Source organism: Geospiza fortis, unplaced genomic scaffold (assembly GCF_000277835.1).
Source record: "Geospiza fortis unplaced genomic scaffold, GeoFor_1.0 scaffold84, whole genome shotgun sequence".
Classification (NCBI taxonomy): domain Eukaryota; kingdom Metazoa; phylum Chordata; class Aves; order Passeriformes; family Thraupidae; genus Geospiza; species Geospiza fortis.
The window spans coordinates 2,089,662-2,115,060 of NW_005054363.1; the positions used below are offsets into that span (position 1 = coordinate 2,089,662).

At 39.9% G+C, this 25,399-nt stretch overlaps 1 protein-coding gene across 3 annotated transcripts in view; it reads left to right on the forward strand.

The window, feature by feature from the left end:
• FARP1 (FERM, ARH/RhoGEF and pleckstrin domain protein 1) overlaps positions 1-25,399 on the forward strand; it is a 161,544-nt gene that overhangs the window by 99,382 nt on the left and 36,763 nt on the right. For 2 of the 3 annotated variants that reach the window (XM_031059548.1, XM_014308278.2), the window contains exons 5-12: positions 1,811-1,908; positions 6,409-6,523; positions 7,694-7,841; positions 10,486-10,581; positions 11,135-11,298; positions 12,891-12,959; positions 13,702-13,777; positions 15,447-15,684. In XM_031059548.1, coding sequence (XP_030915408.1) covers positions 1,811-1,908; positions 6,409-6,523; positions 7,694-7,841; positions 10,486-10,581; positions 11,135-11,298; positions 12,891-12,959; positions 13,702-13,777; positions 15,447-15,684 — 1,004 coding nt within the window. The remainder of the gene's footprint in view (positions 1-1,810; positions 1,909-6,408; positions 6,524-7,693; positions 7,842-10,485; positions 10,582-11,134; positions 11,299-12,890; positions 12,960-13,701; positions 13,778-15,446; positions 15,685-25,399) is intronic. The other variant, XM_031059549.1, reaches the window with a different exon arrangement.

The window sequence follows — 25,399 nt, forward strand, 5'->3', positions numbered from 1 at the left end:
CTTTGAATTTCACACTGTATTGGCACAAAAACTCCTAGTTCTCTGTGAGCAAACGTGTATGAGGGACCTGTTAAGGTTCTTTTTTTACTGGCAGGTTCTTAATTTATGGTCAGAAACATTGCTTTGTTGAAATATTTCTTCATTGCAACTTTTCACTCTTTTTCTGGTCTACAATATTATTAGCATTTAATTACATGTTTCCATTCTGATTCAAAATATTCACTATTAGTTTTTATTAAAGTCCTCTTTTGTAGAGAGCTCTGGTGTTCTTATGACTTGCATTATAAAGAACAAGTCTACTTTTGTGATGTTCACTGTTTATCTTTGTAGTGTTTTTATTTTGGCAATAGAGCATTGGAATAGAAAAAAAGAAATTGATATTGCTTGATGGCCTGGAAAGAGAAAAGTAGAAATGTAGGGTAGGAAGAAGGAGTATTTACTTGGCAAAGACTAAAGAATAAAAAAAAGAGTAAAAAGAATAAACGAATGAATGAAAACTTGCCATGTGATATTATTAATGAAACAGGTATTATTAATTTCTGTTTCTGAATAGATACTCTGCATATCTATTTGTTACTATGTGAACTGAAAATTAATTTTTGGTAATCTCTGTCTGTACCTGGAGATGTGTCTCTTAATCCTAATGACTTTTTTTCGTTAGGTTTTAAATATGTATGCTAAGGGACTTGAATAGATATACATAGCAGTGTAGGATGTGAAAGCATATCCATGGGGAACTGCTTCACCACTTGAAGAAGAAGAGATTCTAACATTTTTGTGCTGTGTTCCTCTACCAGGGTGAATTTTGTATGGGTAGGCAGATGTCTGCAGGTTTCAAAAGGATGTTATGTAGATCTGCTGTATTATTTCAGTATGTACACACAAGTACTTTTCCATACTCCTCAAATCAGCTTGCCCTTTTAATTTAGTGTACCTACATCTTCTCATTCAGAAACTCACTGTTCAAATGAGACCTTTTGTCTAAATCTATTAAAATCTAGTCTTATTAAAATTATTGCGATCCTAGTATGAGTTCTCCAGAGGAGCTGCAGTCTTTGGAAGGCTTGTTCAGGTGTGTCTCACCACTTCAGGTTTCATACCAGCTGTAGGAAAAATGCCCATTGCTAGCTCTTCTTTTTTTGAGGGAAGAATTGGATACTGAGTGGAACTAAGCCAATTTCTGTTGAAGCAAGAAGAAATTTAAAGGATGAAATAGTATCTTGGACTTCTGTTGTATCTGCATTTAAGCTGGCAGTGTAGAATTGCCCTGCATGGCTGAAGTGGTTTGGAGGCAGTGTTAGAAAGGGCTGGTACATGGACAGATATTAGGGCCACAAAGGTATCAGGGCCAGCTAGAGTAGTTTGATCAAGATTTTGTGCCTCATTCTCAAATGAGTGCCAAGGTGGAAGTTTAGAGTTCACTTTGTATTCTACAAGAACCAACTGATAACTCTAAATCACTGGTTTATCTGTCATTTCTTCATGGTTAGAAGCAGCTGCATTATCTCTAGCTGAATACTTAATAGCTGTCACGTTTTCTAGCACTGTCATATCTCATTGCTCTGATTCCAAATGGAGGGAGGAAGAGAGAAAAAGAGAGATATCTTGGTTCTTCAAAGCAGCCACCATGTACAGCTCTAATGGCAGTAATATACTATCTGTTGTGTTTTATTTACCCTCTAAACTTAGATAATTCAGATCACTTCTGTAGATTCCAAAGTGTGAAGGGAAGGTGCAAAGCCAGAGTTGGGATACTTTCCCCTCTTTCGCTCCTGCTTTGTGTAACTCTTTGTTCACTTTTGTTTTGCAGGTACCTATTTGCATTGCAAGTGAAGCAGGACCTGGCACAGGGAAGGCTAACATGTAATGATACCAGCACTGCCCTCCTAATCTCACATATAGTACAGTGTAAGTTCTCTTTTTTCTCTTTCCAGACAGATAAAAAGGATGCTTGGTTGGACATGCTTTGCAGGGTTACCTGTTTGTAGCTGCTGTAGGGACAGGTTTAAGCCATATTGACAATTTATTGTAGCTCTATATAATGGCATTCAAATACAGATAATTTACTATTTCAAACAAAGAAGAGTTTCTGGTCACTGGATTTGAATTTCCAAAGCATTTGATAGGCTGCCAAAGATCATTTAAATAGTAGACTTTGTGGGCAGTGGCAAACGTTGAATTTTGCTGAAATCCTGTTTTAATATACTTTGCATCATGTCAGTAGGGTATTCAAATTCCTGGAGATCTGTATGCTGTCTAGAGAATGTAGTAAATAAACATGCTTAGAATGCCTGACTAAATCACAGTCCTAAGAGGAAACTGATAGGGAAGAAAAGAAAATAATAGTTTTTAAGCTTTTTTTTTAATTGCAAAGGATGCACAATAACACTGTCCAATAGAGTCATACATTAATTTTGTTAAAGAAATCAAAGCTTTTTTTGGCTTCCACATCATTTGAAAGACAGTACATGTTTTCCCTTTCAAGACTTTATGGATACTCATCTTGAGAAAAACATTAGGAAAAACCGCTTAGCAGCAAGTATAACGGTTGTAATAGACATTGTTTTGCGTGGTCCTTGTACATTTCCATATTGGGTACTTGCCCTGTAATGCTATTGTATGGAAAGTGCAGTCAGCAAAGACATTTGGAAACTTTTTGGAGGTGAGCAGATAAATCTCATGATTCTTTGCCATAGTCTGTTAGAGTGTTAGAGCAGTTTCTCATCAATTGCTGTTGGAAAGGCAGGTATTCTATGGTTCTGTTTGCTGTGGTCATCATTGACCAGTGGAACTGAGTAACAGTAAGATGCTGTGAAATTCTGTAGTCCTCATACCATTTTAAAATTGGGTATTTTGGCAGCACAGACTTAAAAAATAAAATCCTTGGCTAGTGAGGTTCTTGTCTCTTGTTTTTTCGTGCTACAGTGTTCAACAATACAGCTGTATTTTTTTTTTCTCAGTTAAGCTAATTCTAACTTTCTTTAATCTCAGGCAATAAAAAAAATCTTGATCATTTAGGGAAATTGAGTCTCATTTGCTAAGCTGCATCCTAGGAGGCTGAGTTTTCGTACTAAATGTCTGTGCACCAAAGAAAGATGCTGAGGAGCAGACACCCTAATGCATGTGTCTCTCTTCATTTGAGATACTGATTTATTATCATATTTGCTAGAAAACTCTGCTAGAAGTTTGCAGTTGTCCTTTTTATTTGTCCATCTTGTGTCTCCTGAATATTTTTCTGTGAAAATTTTCTCTGGTAAGAGCTGCATCTTACCAGCATGGCTGTCTTTATTTATTTTGTCTCTAGCTTATTTTTCAATAGCAAAAGAAATATTATGTATTTGTCTGCAATAAAAATCAGAGTAAACAGATGATAAGAGTAATGGTATCAAAAAGGAAAAATTGAGAATGCAGGTTAGTTATTGTATGTCTTACTAATGCTGTGGCAATGAATGGTTTCCATGGGGAATATCTGATTTCGGGAGGCCCATATATTATGTATGTAAGCTTATGTCAATGTTATATACTGTTACTTATCATAAAATCACAATATGACAGCAAATAAGTTTCTGCTAAATTAACATGTATATTACAGAATGATTTTTTTTTTATTTGAAACATTAAATTTAAAGCTACCTTAAAAGCATTGTAAAAAGCGATAGAAGTGAGAGGACACTCTGATACTGCAAAAGATACACTACAGTGAGTGTGTGAAGTATGAAGATGGACTGACCATGAGCCAGAGTGTGCCCAGGTTACCAAGAAGGCCAATGTCACCCTGGCCTGTATCAAGAACAGCGTGGCCAGCAGGACCAGGGCTGTCATTGTCTGTCCCCCTGTACTCAGCATTGGTGAGGCCACACCTCAAATGCTGTGTCCAGTTTTGTGTCCTTCTGAAAGACATTCAGGTGCTGAAATGTGTCCAGAGAAGGGCAAGGAAGCTGGGGAAGGTTCTGGAGCAAAGGTCTTATTAGGAGTAGCTGAGGTGGTTTAGCCTGGAGAACAGGATGGTTGGGGGCCTTATTATTCTCTACAATTGCCTGACAGGAGGTTGTAGCCAGGTGGGGGTCACCCTCTTCTCCCAGGTAACAAGTGACAGGACAAGAGGAAATGGCCTCAAGTTGTACCAGGGAAGCTTTAGATTGGATACTAGGAAAAATTTCTTCGTGGAAATAAGAAATTTAAGCATTGGAATTGGCTTCTCCAGGAAGTGGTAGAGTCACCATCCCTGGAGGTATTTAAGAGACGTGTAGATGTGGCACTCAGGGACATGGTTACTGGTAGCACTGGTAGTGCTGGGTTAGCAGTTGGGTTTGATGATCTTAGAGGTCTTTTCCAAATGAAGCAACTCTGTAATTCTGTCATAAGAGGAAAAGAGCTGAAATACAAAGCATTAGATGTATCAGAAGTGCTAATGCACACAGAGTACAGCGTGGTGTGATGCACTTGCCAGGTAAGAGAAAAAACATCAGCAATCTAAATAAGTCTTTGGCTAAATCACATGAAAAGATTTTAAAGAATAGTTACATGTGAGGCTGGCAATATTTGCAATATAATTCCCTCTCATTCTCAATGGAGTGCTATTAGAAAGTTATTCAAGGTAGAAAAGGAGAGTAAGTGGTAAATAAAAGCTTGTCGAGTACGAGGTCAGAGAGAACAAATTCAGAAGTAACTTGAAAGCCAGGAAAACAATTTTGATAAAGGATTAGCAGTTGAAAAATGAGAACATTTTAAAAATCATGTAGAGTTGAAGAATTTGTCTTCTGTAGTGTTGACTCTGAAGAAAGCCCTACAGGAGGTGTGTTAAGCTCATCTGTGTACACAGACATAGGGGTTTTGAGCTGCATTTTGAGAGTCCAGGCCCATGTTATCTGAGGTGTTGCAAACTTAGGTGGGCTTATAGCTTCATTAAAGAACAGAAACTTGCCATTTATTTGAGGTAGGATTAAAAACAGACCCTGAAGATTTTTGAGACTGGGATGAGTAAAACTGGAAGCAGAGAGCAGTTTCTGAGATGGGGACAAATGGGACAATTTTTAAAAAGGAAATTCTCAAAGGTTGTGTAGTATTTCTACCATTTTAAGGAATGATTGAGAGGAGATGGGGTGAATGAGGGGGTGTAAATCAGACAGTGTCAGTTTTCAACTCTTTTCCACCTCTGACCTTCAAAGTAAAAAATGTCATCATGTGTCTGCAGGCAGTTTGGGTCAAAAAAGCTACTGCTCTGTCATTCACAAATGCTTTGGCTCCTCATTTTCAGTGCCTGCACAGGCTATTGCTTCCCCTATCATTTAAGGTACATCTGATCCCACTTTGTCAGAAATACAGTGGTCTAAATGTGATCTGAAACCTTTCCTTTTTCTGAACAGACTTGGTTTGAGCAGAACTGGATCAAGGGTTCATTTACATGGGTGAAGCAGGTGTATCTGTGCGTGGGTCTGTCATATCCTGGGTCAGCTGTGCAACAACGTGTCTGACTGCATTCTGCATTTAATTTGAGGGCACTGCATTTTAATTTCCCTGGCGTTACCAAGGTAGCAGCCTTTGTTGCAGCGATGTTGCTATTACTCCATCAGGTTTGCAGGCAGAAGCTGCTATGCCTGTTCAGTGAAAAAACTAATAGCAAGATTTTTCAGAGACATTCCAAGAATAGCAGGCAACAAGATAGTAATTTGGCACCCACAGATAGATTGCCTGCCCCTCACCCCCACACCTGCCAAAAAAAAGGAAATTTCACTGAATGGACTGCAAAATGGAAGGTGGGTGTGCCATACTGGTGCACACACAGTGTTGAATAACTGCAGCAGATGGGAGCAGCTTTGAGGAGGAGGGAGACAGAATGTCTCTCAAACTGCTGCAGAATTAGAGGAAGACAAATGTTTCATAATCCCATGAGGTGGATTACAAGCTAGTGTTCAAACAAGCAAACAGAACCATCTTTTTGACTTTCTCTCAAAGGTTACCATGTGGAGCATGGGCCTGGAGAGGAAGCTAGTGCTTGGCTGCTCCATGGAGAGGCACCTGAGCACCATGAGAGAGTGTGAGAGAGATGGATGAGTTCTGCTCAGTTAGTGCTGCCCTCCCTGTTACCCCTGCCCTTATCCCCCACACAAGCCAAGGTAGCATTGATGGCTCCATCTCTTCAGCTGACATCCAACAACTTACTTAGTTGTGGTAGATGGGAGAAGTCCTGGGGTTTCCTCTCACGTATCAAATACTAACACAGAGGAGAAGAGAGTAATGAATGGAAGATAATGTACTGGGATCCTGAATCGTAAAACCATGGCAGGGGTTGCAAGGAACTATGTTTGCTTCTCTGCCCTCCTCACAGCTGTCAGGGGCTTCTGGATTGACCAGATTATTGAGATGTAATATGGTGCTTTAATAGAGTCCTCTTGAAATTCTCCACAGCTGAGATTGGGGATTTTGATGAAACCATAGATCGTGAACACTTAGCGAAGAACAAGTATATACCTCATCAAGAAGCACTAGAAGACAAAATCATGGAATTTCACCGTAACCACATGTAAGACTTTTTTTGGTTTTGTTATTGGCCTTCTTTTCCTGTAGAGTAGTTCTAGTGGTAAGTATATGCTAGATCTGAAGTACAAAAGAGCTTTGGACCTCTGAGTTTCTCAAGGGTTGCTTCTCAAAAACTGTTAAAGCCTATGAACTTTCTGAAGGTTACTCCTGCCTTTTTCCCATCATCATAACAAGATGTTTAAAGCACAGTTGATTCAATATTCATTCAAGCGTGCTGTTATTTTACAGTCTATTTCATACAAAATGCTTTACTGCTGATTTTGTGCGTGCAGGTATGATTGCAAATCACAACTGATCAGTCAGGCACTTCTGACAGTAGTCCTTTGGTTTCAAGGACACTGAATGTTGCCTTTCAACCTTTCCATGCTGTATTTTGAGATAGGTTGAAGAAGGGGTTTAGTGACAGTTTTAGGAAAAGCACGGAGTACTTGCAGAATTATGGGGGAAGAGAATTCAAGATAATGATGCAAATTGGTATCCTAATGTCTGGAGAAAAAACCTGTACTAGCAAGATGGTGAACAGAAGTACCAATAAGGCTTCGAAAAGTATTTTTTTAGCTGTCAAGAACACTTCAAGATGTGAACAGTTTCATTTTTGAGCTAGGTTGAGTAATAGGTGAGTGGTAGTGATTTCTATGGCAGTAATAATCAAAGCTTTGCATAATTTCATCACAATTAATGATGGTGATGCTTATGGCTTCACAACATTTATGGTAAGGTTTTCATGCCTTCTGTTTTACTTCATTTTGATATTATAATCACTTTTACAATGAATAGCATCATTACATGCTTCCATTCATTATTTTTTAGGAATGGCATGTCTTCTAGTGGAAAAAACAAAGGGAGGTAGTAAATTCTGTTTGAGCTAATGGTTTAAAATCTATCTGTATCAGGTGTCTCAGAATTGGAGCAAAAATTTATAAATCAAAATTTATAATAGACTGTAAAATCTGTGTATTCTTTGATATTTGTTTAGAGTAAGTTGTTGTTCTAGCTGATAAAAGTCTGGGGATGTAGAAAAACCAAACAGATATTACACCTCTGACAGTTTTCAGTCTCTTTGATCAAATGTCTCTTTGTTCTCTGGAGGACCTCTTGATCTCTATTAAAAGGTGTGACAAGCTTGTGAGCGTTCTCTGTTTTCTTTCTCAAGGGGACAGACACCAGCAGAGTCTGACTTCCAGCTGTTGGAGATTGCCCGTCGGCTGGAGATGTACGGGATACGCTTGCACCCAGCCAAGGACAGGGAGGGGACAAAAATCAACCTGGCTGTTGCCAACACAGGCATTCTGGTGTTTCAGGTTAGAGCATGATTTTGTACTTCATAAAGTAGAGGGATTTCTGACAGCAGTAAGAATTCAGGAACTCAGCCATGTCTACAAGTATTCAGTTGGGAAAATACAAGAACGTCCAAAATTTTTCTAAGAATTATCTTAAACCTGTTATAGCTGCATTGGGCCCTTTGCTTCCAGGCCTCCTACCTTATGTGGATGCACAGCGTGGAGCTCCATCTGTATCCACAATGTGCTGTTCAAACTGAGCAAACTGAGCTGTGGCTCATGATTTGCAGGTTGGTCATGCTGCCTTCTCCTACATGTAGGGGCAGGTAGGTCTTGCAGGGCTTGTGCACGTTAAATGGGTGAGAAGCAGAGACAAGTAAAACAAGAGACAGCAGGAGTCCATGCAGAAGGATGAAGGCAGTAAATATAAGCTCTCTGTAGTGTTACTACTTCAAAGTTTTTACAGTTTTCTTGACCAGCCTTGGCCATTGTATCTTTGCCGAATCCATGGATCTTACTTCTTTCCTTTAAAGATCCAAACTGCTTTCCTTCTATTTTTTTCCTCTCCTTTCCTACTGCAGTCACTCTAGTACATATTCATGAAGCATCATTAGTAAATTTGTCGAATTCTCATTCTGCAGTTCCTCTTACGTAAATAACAAATTTGGCTTTTACAATTGTGAAGCTACAGGTAGTCAGCTGGTGTCAGCTGCTTTCACTTTAGATACTTACCTGACTCTGTGCTAAAAACAGTAAGTAAGCTGTCCTTTAAAATATCCCTTTTTACAATTGTCAAAAAGACTATTCATTTTAACTGTTCTACTATAATTAAAATACCAGCGTTTTCAGCCTTACAAAATACTTTGAGTCCTTTCATAAAGAAAATAACAGCAACAAACAAGCCCAGAAGTGTCTGACCCAAATACTTCAGGATTTAAAAATACCCAACCAAACAAACAGCCAAAAAAAGGCAGCAAATTAAAAAGATCCCTGATCAACTAAATGAGTTGGTAGTAGAACCCCAAAACTGAAACATGGTTGAAACCATGAGAACACTAGGACATTGTTAGAAATGCATATAACCCAAGCAAATGTATGTTCAGGCCCTTCCCCTGCTCCCCCACAGCATTTTCATCAGCTGAATTAATGAACTGCCAAGCCTTGTAAATTAAGGCTGTCTTCAAGGTGAAAGTGTGTGTCCACAGGGAGCAGCACTGACTTCAGAGTCCCAGCACGCAGCTGAGATCCTGCTGTGGAGTGTAGCTGCAGGTTGATGGCCCAAGGCTTGATTTGACAAGGTCTGAAGTCATGTCTGCTCAGCCTAATGTGTTTGGGACTTTCAAAACAGTTTTGTTTTGTTTTTAAAGTTTCTGAAAAGCTTGGAAATTTTACTGGGTGAAGCTCCAAGACTGGATGCTGAAAAGGAAGTTGGGCTCTGACCTGCTGGAGTCTGCTGGGCAATTGGCATCTGTCAGCAGGCTTAGGGCTTCCTTCAACCACTTCATAGGTCAAGACCTGGGTTCTTATTTTTATTTTGGTTGTGACTGATAGAAATTGAAATATGAGGATCTCGTTAGAATGACCCGAATGAAAATAAAAGTTCGTTCACAAATGGCATAAGCTGTAGTCAGACTTACTTTAAAGTCTGCCATTTATTTAGAAATCAGTGTCGGTGCTGCTGATTATTTTAAGGAGATTAATTATGTGATTCTTAGACAGCTGGTTGACTTAGCAGAGATCATTACACTGTCATTACTCCTACAGCTGTCTGGTGACGGTGCCCAAATCAACGTGGGTTTCTGCTTTTAGCAATCCTGTAGTAGTTCTCTGAAACTTCTGTGCTATGCTCTAGGAATGTTTGTATTGAAGTCTTCATTGGACAACCTGCTTTAGTGAATATTTTAACATAGCATCTCCAATACCTGCTGACATAGATTAAAAGCGAAACTTCTGGAGGGTAGGGGCTAATGATGTAGTGGCTGGGAGTTGGAATATTATAAAGATAATTTCCTTCTTGCTGTTTGCTTATGGTATTGGTTGCTTTTTCCCAGAAAATCATTTTGTGGCTCTTAAGAGACAAATAATTTGTTTAAATTGCTTTTGCTTCTGGTGGTCCTTATAAAAGCTCAAAATATACAGTATTTTGTACTTCCAATACAAAACCTGCAGTTGCTTTTTTTTTCCACAGTTAAGCACTATTTAAAGAGATATTTATTTTGCCCTGCAGACGTAAAAAGAGGGATTAAATCTACTTCATCAAAGTGAGGTGACATATGTCTGGATTCCCTGCATTCTCTGTCCCTGGTGGAAATAGAGTGAGGCACCTTTGGAAGGTGATTTAGTCCACAGAAAATCTTTAGTCCTCAGAAAGTCTGCATAGTAGCACAAGATAGCAAAATCTGGTCCACCCTGTCTTGTGCAATGATACTGGGTTGGATATTTCCACAGTAACTAGTCCTGTATTGCAAGAGTTTAACCCTAAGTGCCTGCCTCAGTCATTTCACCAGATGTTTATGGTTTGCATTATCAGAGGATGAGTTATAAGAAATTTCATCATTTCAAGTTAAGTGAACAGATGATTAATTTATGACAAGCTTCTTTAGTGGTTTAGATTTTTCCATTTGGACCTGGAATGATTGAACCCAGCTGGCTTTGTTCTCTGTAGGGTCACACCAAGATCAATGCCTTCAACTGGGCTAAGGTTCGGAAGCTGAGCTTCAAGAGGAAACGTTTTCTTATCAAACTACGGCCTGATGTGAATGTAAGTCCCTGGTAGGAGTTGTTGAACTTGACAAAAAGTTATTTGGCAAATTTCTATTCACAGATCACACGTGTTTTTTATCAGCTCATGAATATTTTAATTGCTTGTGTTCACTGTTGGTATTGTGCACGTAAACCTGGCATCTCAGGTGAGCAGTCCTGGCACAGGACATGTAAATTGAGTCAGTCAGAATAGAATGTCCCAGAGTCATCTTCTGGTTGCAGCTCTGGTACTGTATCATCAATTCTTAAGGTATAGCATATAATCAACTTCTTCTCATTAACATTCAAACCACTGCTTTATCTCTGTCATATTTGCCAATGAAAGGAAGTTTGAGCAATAACTTTGATACTGACAGGCAGACCAGCAATGTCTCAACGTTAGAAGGATAGGTCCTGTTAAGCCTGAAAGCCAGTAAGTTGGGAAGAAGCTTTTGGGGTTTTTTTTCTTTATTCTTTTTTCTTTTTTTTAGCATAGCTCCTAATTTGTCAATGCATTTCTCTAATCTATGTTGCTGCCCAGCTTACATTGCAAATGCTATCCCAATTTTCAGAGTTCATTCCAGGACACCCTGGAATTCCTTATGGCCAGTCGAGATTTTTGCAAGTCTTTCTGGAAGATCTGTGTGGAGCATCATGCCTTTTTCAGGCTTTTTGAGGAACCTAAACCAAAGCCTAAACCTGTTCTTTTTTCTAGAGGTTCTTCATTTAGGTTCAGGTAAGACATGCATTCTTTCCACCTTTGTTGCCTCTCCATTTCAAAATCACATCCATAATGGTCTAGGATTAAACCTGTTATTTTCAGCTCACCTTTTTTACCTTGTAGTTTGCTCCTTTATATTTTCCATTGCATCTTCTCAGCCAGAACCGTGCAAAGAACACTGTAGGGGAAAACCCTGCATTAATTTTGTAGCAGCTGTTGCAAAGTAGCTTTCTGAAGGTAAGATATAAAATATATAGGGTCCAGCTGGTTTTGCACAAGAAGATTCACCTGTGTCCTCAGCAACACTAGCTAGCAATTTTTGGGGATTCTTTGAATCCTCTGCTCCTAGGATGGGGTCTTTGCTATGTATCAGAGTAGAGATTGTTTTATGTCCCTGTGATAAACCCATATTTGTGTAGTTCAGAGCAATGGCTTTATGATCACAAAGGATTTATGTGACATGACCACCTCTGCTAAGACCAGGTATACCTGTGATATTGTTAGACCTGTAGGAAGGCTTTCAAAAGTTGAGTTATTGTTTTGGGGTTTTTTTTTCATTACACTGGCAGAAGCATTATTGTAGATATTGCACTGTGTGTGCCAGGGGGAAATCCTTTTATTCATACAGTTTATTTTGTTTGTGAAGCTGATACAAGCTGTACAGCCAGAAGCGCTCTTTGCTGAGATGAATGATGCACTCTAGATGCCTTGCATAAGAACACAGTGTATATACAGCCATTCTGACTCTCTTTCCACTTTGTTTGCTGCCTGCAAAGTAAATTAATATGGAAGTACCTATGTTGGGTAAACAAACTATAGCTTGTTAAGTTTTTGCCTGAAGTAAATGGAAAACTGTAGCTACATTCAACTTACCTCAGGATTTGGAAAGCAGGTTTTGGCTACATCCTCCTCTCACTGTGATCTGTGTTACTGCGTTCAATAACCTTTTCCAGTCCCTGAAAGCCTCTAATGAATTGGAAGAATTTGGCTCTCAGTTGAGCATTCTTGAGGTGTGGGTTTCCTGTGCTGTTTTCAGTTTGCTTTGGAGTTTATAGCTTTGTACGATAACCAGTGCTGGGCTTTCTGACTACCTCACACCCTGTAGCAGAAGGATAGAAAGGGATTTCTAGCCTAAATCTCTGCAGAAAAGGTGTGTTTTATAGTAGCAACCGAGGAATGAAGTAGATGTCAGGGGTTTTATCTTGTTTCCAGGGTTTACTAATATCAGATAAGGCTAGTATTTGACTAAAAAGGATTCAATAATATATTAATTCATTAAAGGAAAGCTTAACCCCTGCTTCACTTTCCGTTGTAGTGACTTCCCAGAAATGTAGTACCCTATAGGGCCCACAAAGCTGAACTGAAGCAGTTCTGAAATGGCATCAAAAAGTAGCTCCATAGCAAAAAAAAGAGACAAATAACATGCAAAATGGTAAAACTCTGTGTGTATCTGACCAGGTCCCCTTCTGTATGATCTTAACACGAGTTTCTGCTGATAGTGCCTAATACTTTTCTGTTTGCTGTGACTTAATATGCAAGGCAAATGCAAGGTTATGATGACCAGGTGGTATATTGTATTAAATACTTTAATTCTGGTTTTCTTCCAGTGGTCGGACTCAGAAGCAAGTTCTTGACTATGTTAAGGAAGGAGGGCACAAAAAAGTGCAGTTTGAAAGGTGAGAGGGAACAAATTTATTATCCCAATGTGTTAAGATCCAAGAAAAGTTGTGATTTCCAGTTAGTTAGAGTCTGAGATCTTGGCACTAGTCCAAAGAAAAAAATTCCTTCTCTGCTGGTTTGACTGTTTATCACATGTGTAATATCCTGTGGTCCTGCATGTTTTGGCAAAAGTTTCATAACTTAGAGTTCACTTAAAATTAGTAGTCTTCAATCTGTTTTTCAGCGATGAACATCCTGCTATCACAGGTAACTTTCTCCCAATTTGATTTGCACCCTCTTTGTTGGGATGTGGTCAATGTGTGTGAACAGACATATTCAGCTCAGAGTAAAACTGAACGTAAGAAAAAGTACAGCCAAGCTCAAGGGAGAGGTCTCCAGGGAAACTGAAAGTCTTCTAGCTTGCTAGAGCAGTTCTGTCTGAACTCATCATGCTCATGGTGAGCTGAAAGTAATGGCCAAAATGCCACCAAGACCATGCCAGTAGCTCATTGCTTATGATTCATGCTTACCTAGTAAACCATTTTTGCTTCAGTGCATCTCCCTTTTCTTACAGTGATATGTTTGCAACACACAGCACATTAAAATTTTACAGAAAGGAGGAATGTTAATCTGTTTTGGAGCAAAATTTTATGAAAGCTGTTATTCAAAGGTTTTGTTTTAAAAGCATGTCTCTTGATTCCTGTTTGTAGAAAAAAAAAACTGAAATAGCTCTTTATGTGATTTTCCTTTTATCTCCAGGAAACACAGCAAGATTCATTCCATCAGGAGTCTGACTGCACAGCCTTCAGAACAGCATACAGAGGTGCCAAAACAAGTCAGTGATGTTGATGAAACCCTGGAAATGAAATCCTTTGAAACATTTCTTGTTAGATTACCCTCCACTGATTGCTGTTTTAAAACCCTAGGAGCATAGTTTTCTGCTTGCTTACCATTTAGCTGGGAGCTAAGGAGCCCTGGGTGTCATAAGCTTTAGGTTCTGCTGAGTGAAACAGCATTGCTTTCAGACAACCAGACAAATATAAATAGTGAGCTTGTCTGAGCTGTACTAATGACCATCTGAAAAATTGCAACCCTCAGTGTTGCTGCCAGGGTCCTTGGTTGTAGCTATTGCATCTGGGGAAAGTGTAATTACTTTTCTTTGCTGAGAGATCTTGGTTGCCTGTTTCAGGGGGTTAGGTTAGTGTTAACCAGGTATTAACAAGGGAAGAGAACAATTATTTGCTCAGAAAAATTGCACCTCTGGCCTTCTAAGCCATTAGCTGTGGCAGATACCATATGTATTTATCTCATGCTGACAGCTGCTGTGTGCTGGGAGTTCACAAGTCCAAAAGCCCAGTCAGTGGTGGTGAGGCTGCAGCAGCTGCAGGTTCCCAGGTCCCAGTAGGGCTGAGCACGTATTCACTATAGGCACCCACATGAATGCACACATACAGTGCATGAACACACAGCCACACATGTAAACACAGAAAACAGCACTCCCACAAGCACAGACCGTGCCAGTGGCCTCGCCCTCTTCCACTCTTTGGCTCTGGTTTCTCCAGTTGCTGGCATCCCAAACACACCAAACATATGGGCTGATGGCTCTCCTGGGACAGCCTTCAGAGGAGGCAGGTCAGGAAGCTTCATTTTCCTGACTTGGTTGTTGTGGTTTCTCCACTTGCCAGTGTTTTCTGTGCTCATCTGTATCTGTGGAGATGAACCTTTGATCACATTACCTTATGTTAGGTAGAGCTAAAAATGTCAGGAGCAAGCTACTAGGTTAATGCATTTAAGAATGCTACCTGAACCTTCGCCTTCTATGCATCGCTTCCTCTTGATATTCACAGGCTCTCTCCTTTCTGCAAGTTTAGGAACTTCAGAGAATTTTGTTATAGATGGAGCCCATTTCAAATAGCTTGTAGCATTTTAATGTTGCTGAGACAAGCTCAGGTAGATGGAGCGTGGCTGCGGGGCAGATGTCTGCAGAAAAGCCAGCCTATGAACCAGTGGCAGCTATGCTCCAGGGAGTGAATGTAGGGTCCTCAAAAGTCCACACATGACTTTTTAATTGTATCTAAGTAGGTTGTGCAGAATTTGTTTTATGTTTTTATCTTTTCCTCCAGGTTCTCAGAGTAATGTGCACTGGTTGATGTTTTTAGAGTGTTAGTGGCTGCCTTAGAGCCCAGAAACACCTCAAATACCCCTTTTTACATTATCACTGCCCGGTATGCCTTCTTTTCCCTTGTTTAGCCTATGGTTTTTTTCTGTTGTTCCAGATCAGAAACCTCTTTTTTTTTCCAATTTTAATTAGTTTTAAGTCTTGGGTTACCTCTTTTCTTTCCAAGAGACTCCTGTGTTGCTGCAGATGTGAAATCCTGGTGTGTAATTACATGCAGCCTTTTCCCTCTGGCTCCCATCCCTCCCAAACCTCTCCCCTCCCACCCTCCCTCCCCTTTTGTCCTTCCCATTGTGTCCCCCTTGCCCTCCCTCTATTATCTTTGCAGACTGCTAGAGCCTATGGAGACAGCAATGATGCTGCAGCAGTGCAGAGCTGCCGGCAAGGGAAGGAGTTGAAATCTTCAACAGAAGACACTGGACAGCACAAGAGCCCTTCCTTGAAGAAGAGTCCAAAGGAAGGCAGAAAGGTGGATGGAGCAGTGGTCTCAGCAGTGGAGGAAGAAGAGGAGCCTGCTAAGGACAGGATGCAGCAGAACAGACCTCAATCACAGCAGCCAAGCACAGGTCCAGCTTCCAGGGCTGCTCATGGCAGCAGCACCTCCATTCCTTTCATTGACTGCAGTGATGTAGATAGCGAGTATGATCTCCTCAGAGGACAAATAACCCGGTCATATTCCCAAACAAATGACAATTATGAGGGTGATTTGACCAGTGGTGCCTATATTCACTACAGAGATGAAAATCGCAATAGAGCTAGATATAGGGACTCCTCAGCTTCTCTAAAGTCTTCCCAGTATGTCTCAGAAGAGTACCTTGATGATAACACAGCTAATCTCTCCTTCTACCCGGGTGGAAGCCCCAGGATGCCAAGGCATAGCTCTCTGGTTGATGAAATGTTCCGAGGGCCGGGAAGCCGTAGCCCGCTGGCCACTCCATTGCCTCCCAGCAGCAAAGAGTCCAGCCCTAACATGAGCCTGAGTAGAACTGGCTCTCAGGGCTATGTCTCAGAAAATGGGCATGACTGCAGGGTGAGGACTGGGGAGGAGGACAGCCATGCTACTAACTGCCATGGCTATTGCAGATATTCTCCAGGTTCTCAACGACCTCGAGCACAGAAAACCCATAATCTCTGCAATAAGTCAGTTACAGATCCATTTATCCTGAGCCAGATATCCTCAACTCCTGGGCAGGAGTATAGATCAGAGAGATACTGCAAAGGAGGTGGGGTGGCTAAGATGTCTTCTCCAGAAGGCAAAATGATGGCCAATGGTATGGCAGCTGGGGCACAGTCAAAGCAGAGCCCAGTGATGCAGTCGCTGCGTGCCAGTGGCATGATGGATCACATGGCTGCCATCCAGATGATGGAGGGCTCCACCAGCAGTGGGACAGAATCCAGTGATTCTGACTCAGAAGTCATTAATCCCTTCACTCACCCCCTGGTGTTTGGGAACCCCGTTGTGCTGAGCTCCTCTCCCATGCCTAGAAATAAGTACTCCTTTGGAAGCCTTCAGCTGGATGAGGAGGTAGAGGAGGATGTGTCTGTTGGCCTCAGTGATGAAGACGGTGTACAGGTCTTCAGCTGCTAGGCACCAGTGTGTATGAGACCAGGAGATACGGTGGTTGCTCAGTGGTGTGGTTGCATCTCCTGGGGCTCATGATGAGTGGCTGGTGAAAATTTCAAGTGCGTGGGCTATTTCAGACATTATTGTTGTACAGGCCAGCCAGAGGGAAAGGATGCTAGAACACAATAATAAGTCTGAGTGATGCTTGACAGTTTGCATCTCCTCTGAAAGGCAGGAAGAGAGGAAGATTATTATTGATTTAGGTACCTCTGTAAGACTTAATAACACTCTCCTCTTCTTTGTGTGAAGTGTTGTTTTAGATACATGTTGTAGCTGCTTTGATATTTGACTAGTTATTTTGACAAAGCAAACAATCAAACCAAGTAGGTACATTGTGCTCTTTTATATGTCTGTTACAATCTTCTTCTCTCCATATAAGGAGAGCAACTTACGAGTGCCTCAACACAGTTAGGAGAAAAAAAAATTAACTTGCAGCCAAATGCAGGCAGCTTGATATTCAAGACCAGGACTTGTTGAAATCTTGAAATATGCTGGAAATTTTTTTCATAGCAAGAATGTGTTTGATCTGCTCTTCTTCATAACTCATTTTATAATCTGATGAACTGAGGGTACAAATCAGGCATGTATAAAATTTCAGTATTGTCTTTTTCTTCAGTGGGTTAAACAGGGTGATTTGGTGATGGAGATTTTGAAACGCCAAACTCTTCCTTGGGCAAGAAAAAGAACAGGATGAAAGATACATTTCAAGTGAAAAAGACTTAGAGCAAAACAGCTCTAATGAAGAGTGATATGAGTATTACTTGCAAGGCAATCCTTTCTATCCTTTATCAGTTAAATATAAAGATATATTGCAAGAATTTTTTAAATTGTTTATGCTTTCAGTGAAATTATTATAGAGACATCTAAGTTCTGTGGTGGATGGTTTGGAGATGGTGGCTGTTACATTTTTTGCTTTGATCACAAAAAACCTTTATCTGTGCAGGATCCAATTACTCTGTCACAGGCTACTTTTTTTAGTACTACCACCTCAGACATTTTTCATCCCCTGACAAGAGAATGATAGGAGTAACTGTGCTCCTGGGTATTCTGTTCTATCCATAGAGTGGATATGGGCAGAAGGACTAAAGAGACTAATTCTGTGTATACTTCCTTTTCACAGGCTAAAAGTATTGAGAATTAAGGTATCCTAATAAAATCTGATGTTAGTTTCTCCAAGTTGAGTAAGAAAATCCAGATGAAAGGTCCTCTGTATGGAAACTGTTCTACAGTTACTAGAGCTGGGAGACAAGATGTGCTCTTTATAATTGGCCTTATTTTTAACTTTTATATATTTTTCTCGTGGAAGAATGAAAATAAATCCCAGAATTTTAACTGATGAACAACATCATTGACTGAACTGCTGGTCACTCTCAGTGATCTGCATCATGCAGTTCATGCATGCAGCAATGATTAATCCATTCACATAAGTACTGAGGAAAAAGTTACAGGACTTTGTAAATTTAGACAATATAAAAATTTTCAAGATTGTTTTTACAGAAATTATAAAATAAGAAGTCTTTTTAATTTTTCTAATGCCTTGGTCTATGCACACTTTAACAAAGTTTAATCTGAGTGAAGGATATTTAAAAATATACCTAGTATATACCTAGTAGTTAGACATGTGTTGTTATATACTGTTTTGAAAGTAAAATATACCTTTGTGTAAATATAAGTGTTAACTCTCTCACCTCCTTTAGAGTGTTGGTTTTCTTAGAGATTAGATACCTCATTCTTGGACAGGAATCATTTAAAGCATCTCTTTAGATACTGATATTTTGGGGACAGGGAATACTCTCATTTATTCCTGTAGTTAAAAGTATGAGTCTACAAACAGAGGGATTGATAATTAGGGGAAAGCTTGCTTGTATATGATTCTAAAAGAGGATGGTTTGTGTTTTGGATTTAGAATAGCTGTAAAATAATTGCCTTGAAGTTCACAATATATAAGATAAAATATAAGTAGTTGAAGCTCGCATCAGCAAATAGTGTGAGCATGGGGAAGTGGGTGCATGACTCTCCTTTTGATTTATTTTTTATTGCCTGTGCAGCAAAAGTATCAGTAGGTGTAAAGTGAAGTAGTAGCAGTTGGGACAGATGAATTAATTGCTTCATTAGCCAGTAAAATTAGAGTTCAGGTAATGGATTTTCAACAAAAGGATTTGCAGTCATTTCTGCTACTTTAAAAAGTGAACAGATTTCACATTCACTTTGTATTTAAATGAATATAAAATTTTATAAGTAGTGTTTGCTATTGTGCAGCCTTTCAGATACTGTTTCCAGGCCTGATTCTTCTCTCATATGCCTACAAAGACATTAAATTTTAAACTTTTTAAGAACAGACCCACTGGGTAGCTGGAGTTAGCCTAGTTGCTAATAAAGTTTCGCAACAGCTTTTCTTTTCCCACTTCAATATTATCCTCAGAAATGCAGTATGAGGAGTTTCTGTCTTCTGGCATTTTTTCAGCTTTGAATGGTGAAGTTGTTGTTTCAACACATGGAATTCTTCCAGTTGAAAGAAGTAAAGTTTATAAATTACATAGGAAATAATTTCATTTAGGGTTAATTACTTCTGCAGCATTCTAATGCCAGTGAAGCTCCATTTAATATCAGCAGACAAGGTTGTAATTAAAGCAGTCTGTGGGCCTAGTTCCTCCACCAGACATGTGGTTCATGTCTGAGCCCTTGCCAAGAATGGTGAAGTGAGAAAGGAGTTTTAAACTTACATTTTTAAATAGGATCAGGCTCCTTAGAGTTCATCTGGGAATTTGTTTCTGTGGGACAATCAAAAGGACCTTGCAGAAAAAGAGCAGAAACATTTAGGGCAAGACTGCAGATGAGATGAGATGGAGGAATTCTTGTCCTGGCTCACAAAGTGCTCATGGCAAGAGGAGCTTGTCAGTTCTAGTTTGTTGTTTATTTATTTATTAATCTGAATACAATTATTAACAAACATTTTTTTAATCTGAATACACTGGACGACAGCAGTGATCTAAGCATACCTTTGTCTCAAGTATAGCAGGTAGTTACAGAGAGAGTAACTACCAGATTCTCCCACCAATTCCAGTAGATTTTGGAATGTGGCTGGTTGTAGTTTTGATTCACCCTTCTAAAATTTTTATTGTCAATAATGAACTTTCAGTCCCAAACTCACCAAGTGCCCAGATATCCTTAGGCAGTTGGTGCAAATGAGGCAGCTGAGTCCCAGTGAGACTGAGCAGCTATGTCCAGTCTGAGCTGTGTAGTCCCCCCATCTCCTGTCTTTCCAGAGGATGTGGAAGAAGCCTCTTGTTGTGTTGATGAATTCAACTGTATCCATGTAGTTGGGTAAATATGGAGACAAGTTGCAAAAGCAGTTAGGGGTTTGTCCATAATAACGTGCAGATCTAGGTAATCTCTGGATAAAAGACCCTCTGATTCATTCTTTGCTATTCCAACTACTTGACCACATCCAGCCATCCTCTACAATGGCAGTGGAAGGTTCTGTCAGACATTTTTAAGGTTTCCTCCTACTCAGCAGCAGCTCAAACTTGTGATGTCCTCTTGGGATCTTCTGGAATTTTTTTTTCATGACTGCCTTTCCTAGAATCTAGTTTTCCTCAGTGACCCAGGATATTAAATCTGTCAATAAATAGATGAAGGAAAGATGGAGAGTGGCAAGTTGTTGTAGGAGCCAAGAACTGCATAGGATATTCCAGGTATGGAGCTTTGGCTAATTGATATCTGAATGGGCTAGACTGCACTTTTTTCAGTTTAAGTCCATATCCCCTAGCAAGCATACTGCTTGTGCATGGCAGAGAGGAGTGTTCTCTGAAGATGATTTACACCAAGTGCTGCCATTTCACCCATGGCTCATAGCCTGCCTAACAGGCACCACCCCACTAACCATTGCAGTGCATGCTGAATACAAATTGTATCAAGGAAAACTGAAGAGAAATTCCTATAAGTAAAAAATGTCAACATGTGATTGAAAGTCTTTAGGTTGGCTGTATTCTCATTTACCTTATGTGAGCTATACAGAGCTAGTTGTAGGCAGATGAGCATAATGAAAGAATTGCATACCAATAGTTTAAAAAATCCTATCAGTCTATTAGTTTTCTTCAGGATTAAAGGGCATGCAAAACTAGAAAGAATTTTCTCCACACAGCAGCATTGGTAATGTTGAATGTAATCAGTAGAACCCAGTAAAGAGTGAAAAAACAATGGTTTATTAATTAGCTCACTAAATGGGGCCGGTATTACTTGACCAGACTGCTTCAGGACCTGTACTTTCTCCCCTGAATATTTGTAGGACAGGTTTTTGTTTGTAGGGAGGCTTTTATTGGTTGAAGCAGCTCTGTTCATTTTGAAGCAAGGGCATTCATGCCAGAAGTTCCTGTTCTGACCTCTCTACCTGTACATGCAAGTACTTGGTGGTGACCAGAGAAAGTCAAATAGAAAATGGGTGAGACAGATCTAAAAGCTATTTATAAGCCCCTTTTTTTCTTCACTAAGAAGCAGATATGATTTAAATTTTGTTGTCTTCAGTCCCACGATAAGCACACAAACGTAGAGTCTCTGTAATCACTAGAAGTTTCTTCTGGGGAGCTCAAGGAAAAGAGAAGAATAAAAGACATTTTAAGCGCACAAAAAATATCTAGCCCTGTTTATTTGCAGTTCCCTTTGGCATAATGTGCTTTCCACTCTTTTTCTGAGAGTTTCAAGTCCCAGTAGTTTTGTAGGGTACTCAGAGAGCAAGGATTATGTTGATCAGTTGAACTGATGAAGCAGACCCAATTTTGAATTTTGGTAAAACCAATGATTCAGATCTCATTGGTATGATCTACATGCAATTAGCATGAACTGTGGTTATTTCTGGAACAGTTCTTTAACAGAAACAAGGATGCCTGACCTATAAATTCTCTCAAATTACGTGTTTGTTTAACTAATCTCATTTGTCTTAATGAGCCGTTAGACTGCTGTCAGAGGTGACTTTAGAATGAAATTTTAATTGCTGCAATTCAACTTCTAATGATGAAAAACGAATTAGCAATCCAAGTTTTTCCCGACTTCCACACATGTTTGAGGAAGTTGGGTGTCACAGCCTTGTGCACAGAAATGTGGATCACTGGAGAATCCCTGTCATTCTGCAGCATGCTTGTCACCAGCTGGAAAGAGCAGTGAGTGTGAAGGAAAGAGGTTCTCTGTTCAAGCATGTAAAAAAGTGAAGTGAGCCAACATCCCTTTTAGTCTTCCAATAATGCTTCTCTCTTTCTCTCTCTCTGAATAGTGTAGTTTCTTACAGCAGCTTCTCTATACTTTAGTTCATCTCTTTCCTCTTTATTTAGGGGATCAGTCTTCTTCTCCATAAAAAAATAAGAGAAACCCTAAATATATGAGGGAAATTGAATCTTCTGGAACAATTTTGAATATGTAGGCCTTTCTTTTGTTAGCTGCTGTCAGACACAAGTGGTAGGAGAAGAGTCCTTTTCTCAGAAATCCAGCTGCTTGTTGGTGTCCCCTACTTGGTGGTGGTGGTTGTGGGTCTTCTGATGGTAGGTGGCAGATGCACAGTGTTAACATCATGAGGACCCAAGGCTCACATCACCTGGTGTGTAACTTTTCTCAAATGTGAGTAGCAGTGGACTCTGGTTTCAGTCAAGCTACGTCAGGAAAAATTTTTGCCTGTACTGTCAGGTTCTAGAAAGGAAGGAAATTTAAATCCTAGGAAACTGACATCAGCAAAATCTTTCCTCTTCTGTTTCTCTAGTTTCTATAGTTACTGAAGTATGCCTAGACAAAGGCACATATCTTAGTTACTTATTTGTAAGGGAAATAATTGTTGTGCAACAGGTGCATCCTGAGCAAAGGTGTCTTCTGTGTTCCTCCCTATGGTTAGGCTGTGTGGTGCCATTGATATTTTTAAATACAGAATTTCTACTTAAAAATCAAAGGCATCATATGAGCAAAAATCCTAGTTTGGGTGACATGTAGCAGTTTTTACAGAGTGTTTTGTCTTTTGTTCTAATTCTGTGTTCTATAAAGAGCATGTAGAATAAGCTTGGTTTATGTTGTTTGTTATTAAAAGCAGTGAGCACTTTCTTTTAAATGTTATGAGACCTGGAAATCCTTTGTGCCTGGCTGAGCAATGTATTCACAGGCACGTTTTTCACAAGTATGTGTGTAAATAATGGTGGTGTTATTACAGTAAAGGGAGTAAAGACCTTAGGATCATAAATTTGCATGACATAATGATAAATAGTTTGCTCAAGAATGGTTGGAGTTTTAAGATGTAATTTTTGTTGATTTTTTTTTAAGTTTTGGCCCCTGAGAACCATAAAAATCTACAGTTCACATTGGTAAAAATCAAGTCTAAAGGCAGTAATGATACAGCTGTCACAGACTGAGCGTGGAAGGTTGAAGGAAAATGAATGCTTTCTGATTCAAGAGCTTTCAAGCTTGTTAAAATTAGATTAGATGCTTTCTTTAAAATGCTGCAAATCTGGTTTTGAGAAGAGAACAGGCTTTTGCCTTTGGTGGTTTTCAGCAAGATCAGAGGTAGATCTTTCTGTTTAGTTCAGAGAATGTTAGAGCTCATGCCTGTTGCTTTTCCATGAGGCACTTAAAAATATTTGATTAGCTGAATCCTTGTATTTCCTTTTTCCTGCTAAAAAAATCACCTGGGCCCACTAACAAAAGTATATAAGCTTGGCAATGTTCACTTACCCAGCCCTTTCCTGATTTCTGTGTGTGCACACGCATAGATTTTTTTAAAATAAATCTCAATAGTAAAAATTATTTTTTAAGATTGGCAGTGCTGGGGACTTCATTCTCATTTTTGTCATTTGTTTAATACCTTTTAAAAAGAAACATTTTTTGTTTCATTGTATGCACTGTTTTGTCAGCATGTACCTCTCTGGGAGAAAAAGCCTTTTCAATGTTCTGTCTATCCTCAAAGCATGGTATATCTTCTGTTCCTTGCATTGTTTAGAGCACTGTCTCAATGTCCTTTTACTGCAGAAATGCCTATTTTGTATTTGGAGTACCTGATTCCTCCTGTTACAGTGATCCTGCCTCACGGAGCACTCCTCGCCTCAGAATTAATGAAAACCCTCGCTAGGTTGTGACTCTCAGGCTGAGAAACCACACCATGCTGGGGAGTAAAAGAGAAGAGGGGAGCAGGTCTCTTTTCCAGGGCATTTGGGCTTCACTGAGCACAATCAGTGCCCTTCATTTCCTAATGAAGGCTGCACCCAGCAATCCGGGCTATGGGCTCGTAAGCAGGATCACTGCAGTCCTGGGGAGGTGTCTTGGTGGAATGGACAGTAGCTGTGGCATTAGCTTACATGGGGGCTGAAGGTTTCCAATTCTGTTGTGGCACTGTGTTGTGTTGGTTTAAAGGCAAACAAAGGCAAAACTAACGCTAACCCTGGATACGACAGGAAAACCTTCTGTAGGTCGCTCTATTTCTGTCTGGAGAGATCAAGGCTAGACAAAGGGCTGATGCCCAGTGACCTTGCATTCTCCCCAGAGTGTAATGCTCACTCTTTGTTCTTGAGATGGGAGCAGACCCTGATGTAGGCCAACAGCAGTTACTGTCTGATTTCACACTCACCGCTGTCTAATACTGCAGCCCACCAATAAAGCATGGACCTTTACCAGCTGGGGAGGCTGCTGGCTACTAAACCAACACCAAGCTTGATGAGACTATAAGCATGTCAAGCCATTTAACTGTGTATGCATGGAATTAATTTTTTTATTATTATTTTTAGTTTCACCTGTACCTGAAGGCTTTTACTCATTCTAACTGGTATTTTGCTGTAAAACTGTCACTGGTTTAATTGTTCTGTCCAATTGCTGGCTGATGCTTTGTCCTAAATATGAGGAAATTGGTTCATTGAGAAGGTGCACCGTTTTCCCAAATTCTGCTCACTGCCGTGGGCGTGCATTTTGCAGCTGTGACATCAAAGTGAACCTTTCTTCCGCTCAAGCTCCTCTTCAAGCCAGGCAGAGTTAGTGGTTATGTGTGACATTGGATTTCTTCACAAGTTTGTTTTTAATTCCTGTTCCTCCTGAAAATCTTTGGTACTGCATTCAGGGATGTTTGTACATTAATTTACAGCTGTTGTGTAACTACTTTTCAAACTAACAAACTGTATCCACTGCTCCAGCTTGATTCATGTAATGGGGAAGAGAAGTGCAGCTTGATGAACTGGTTCCTCTCAAGCTTTTGTGGAAGTCGGTGGGATTTTTTTTTTTTTACATTGAGGGAGAACAGAGCAGAATCTCTATCCCATAACTCTTCAGCAGCATGACTGTGCCTGGTTCACAGCTGGGGAGAGAAGGGATGGACACCATTATTGAACTGTTCTTCAATCTGAGGTACTTTAGTGATTGGTGAAGTGCATATGAAAACTTCTGCTGCTTCATCTGGTGCTATCTCTCCCCCATGCCACATATCTTCTCTGACCAAAACATTTAGGTGCACATTAGAGCTATGCAACCACTGTAAAGATGGAAAATTAAGCTAGACTATGTGGCCACAGCAGTGGCAGCTCTGTCAGATACTTTCTTATTGAAGAGCCTTCATAAGTGATATGCTCAGCAATGACAAGGATAATGGGGAAGCAACTTGGGTTTCATCTGCCAGACTGGAGTATAGAAAACACTGATCAGACATT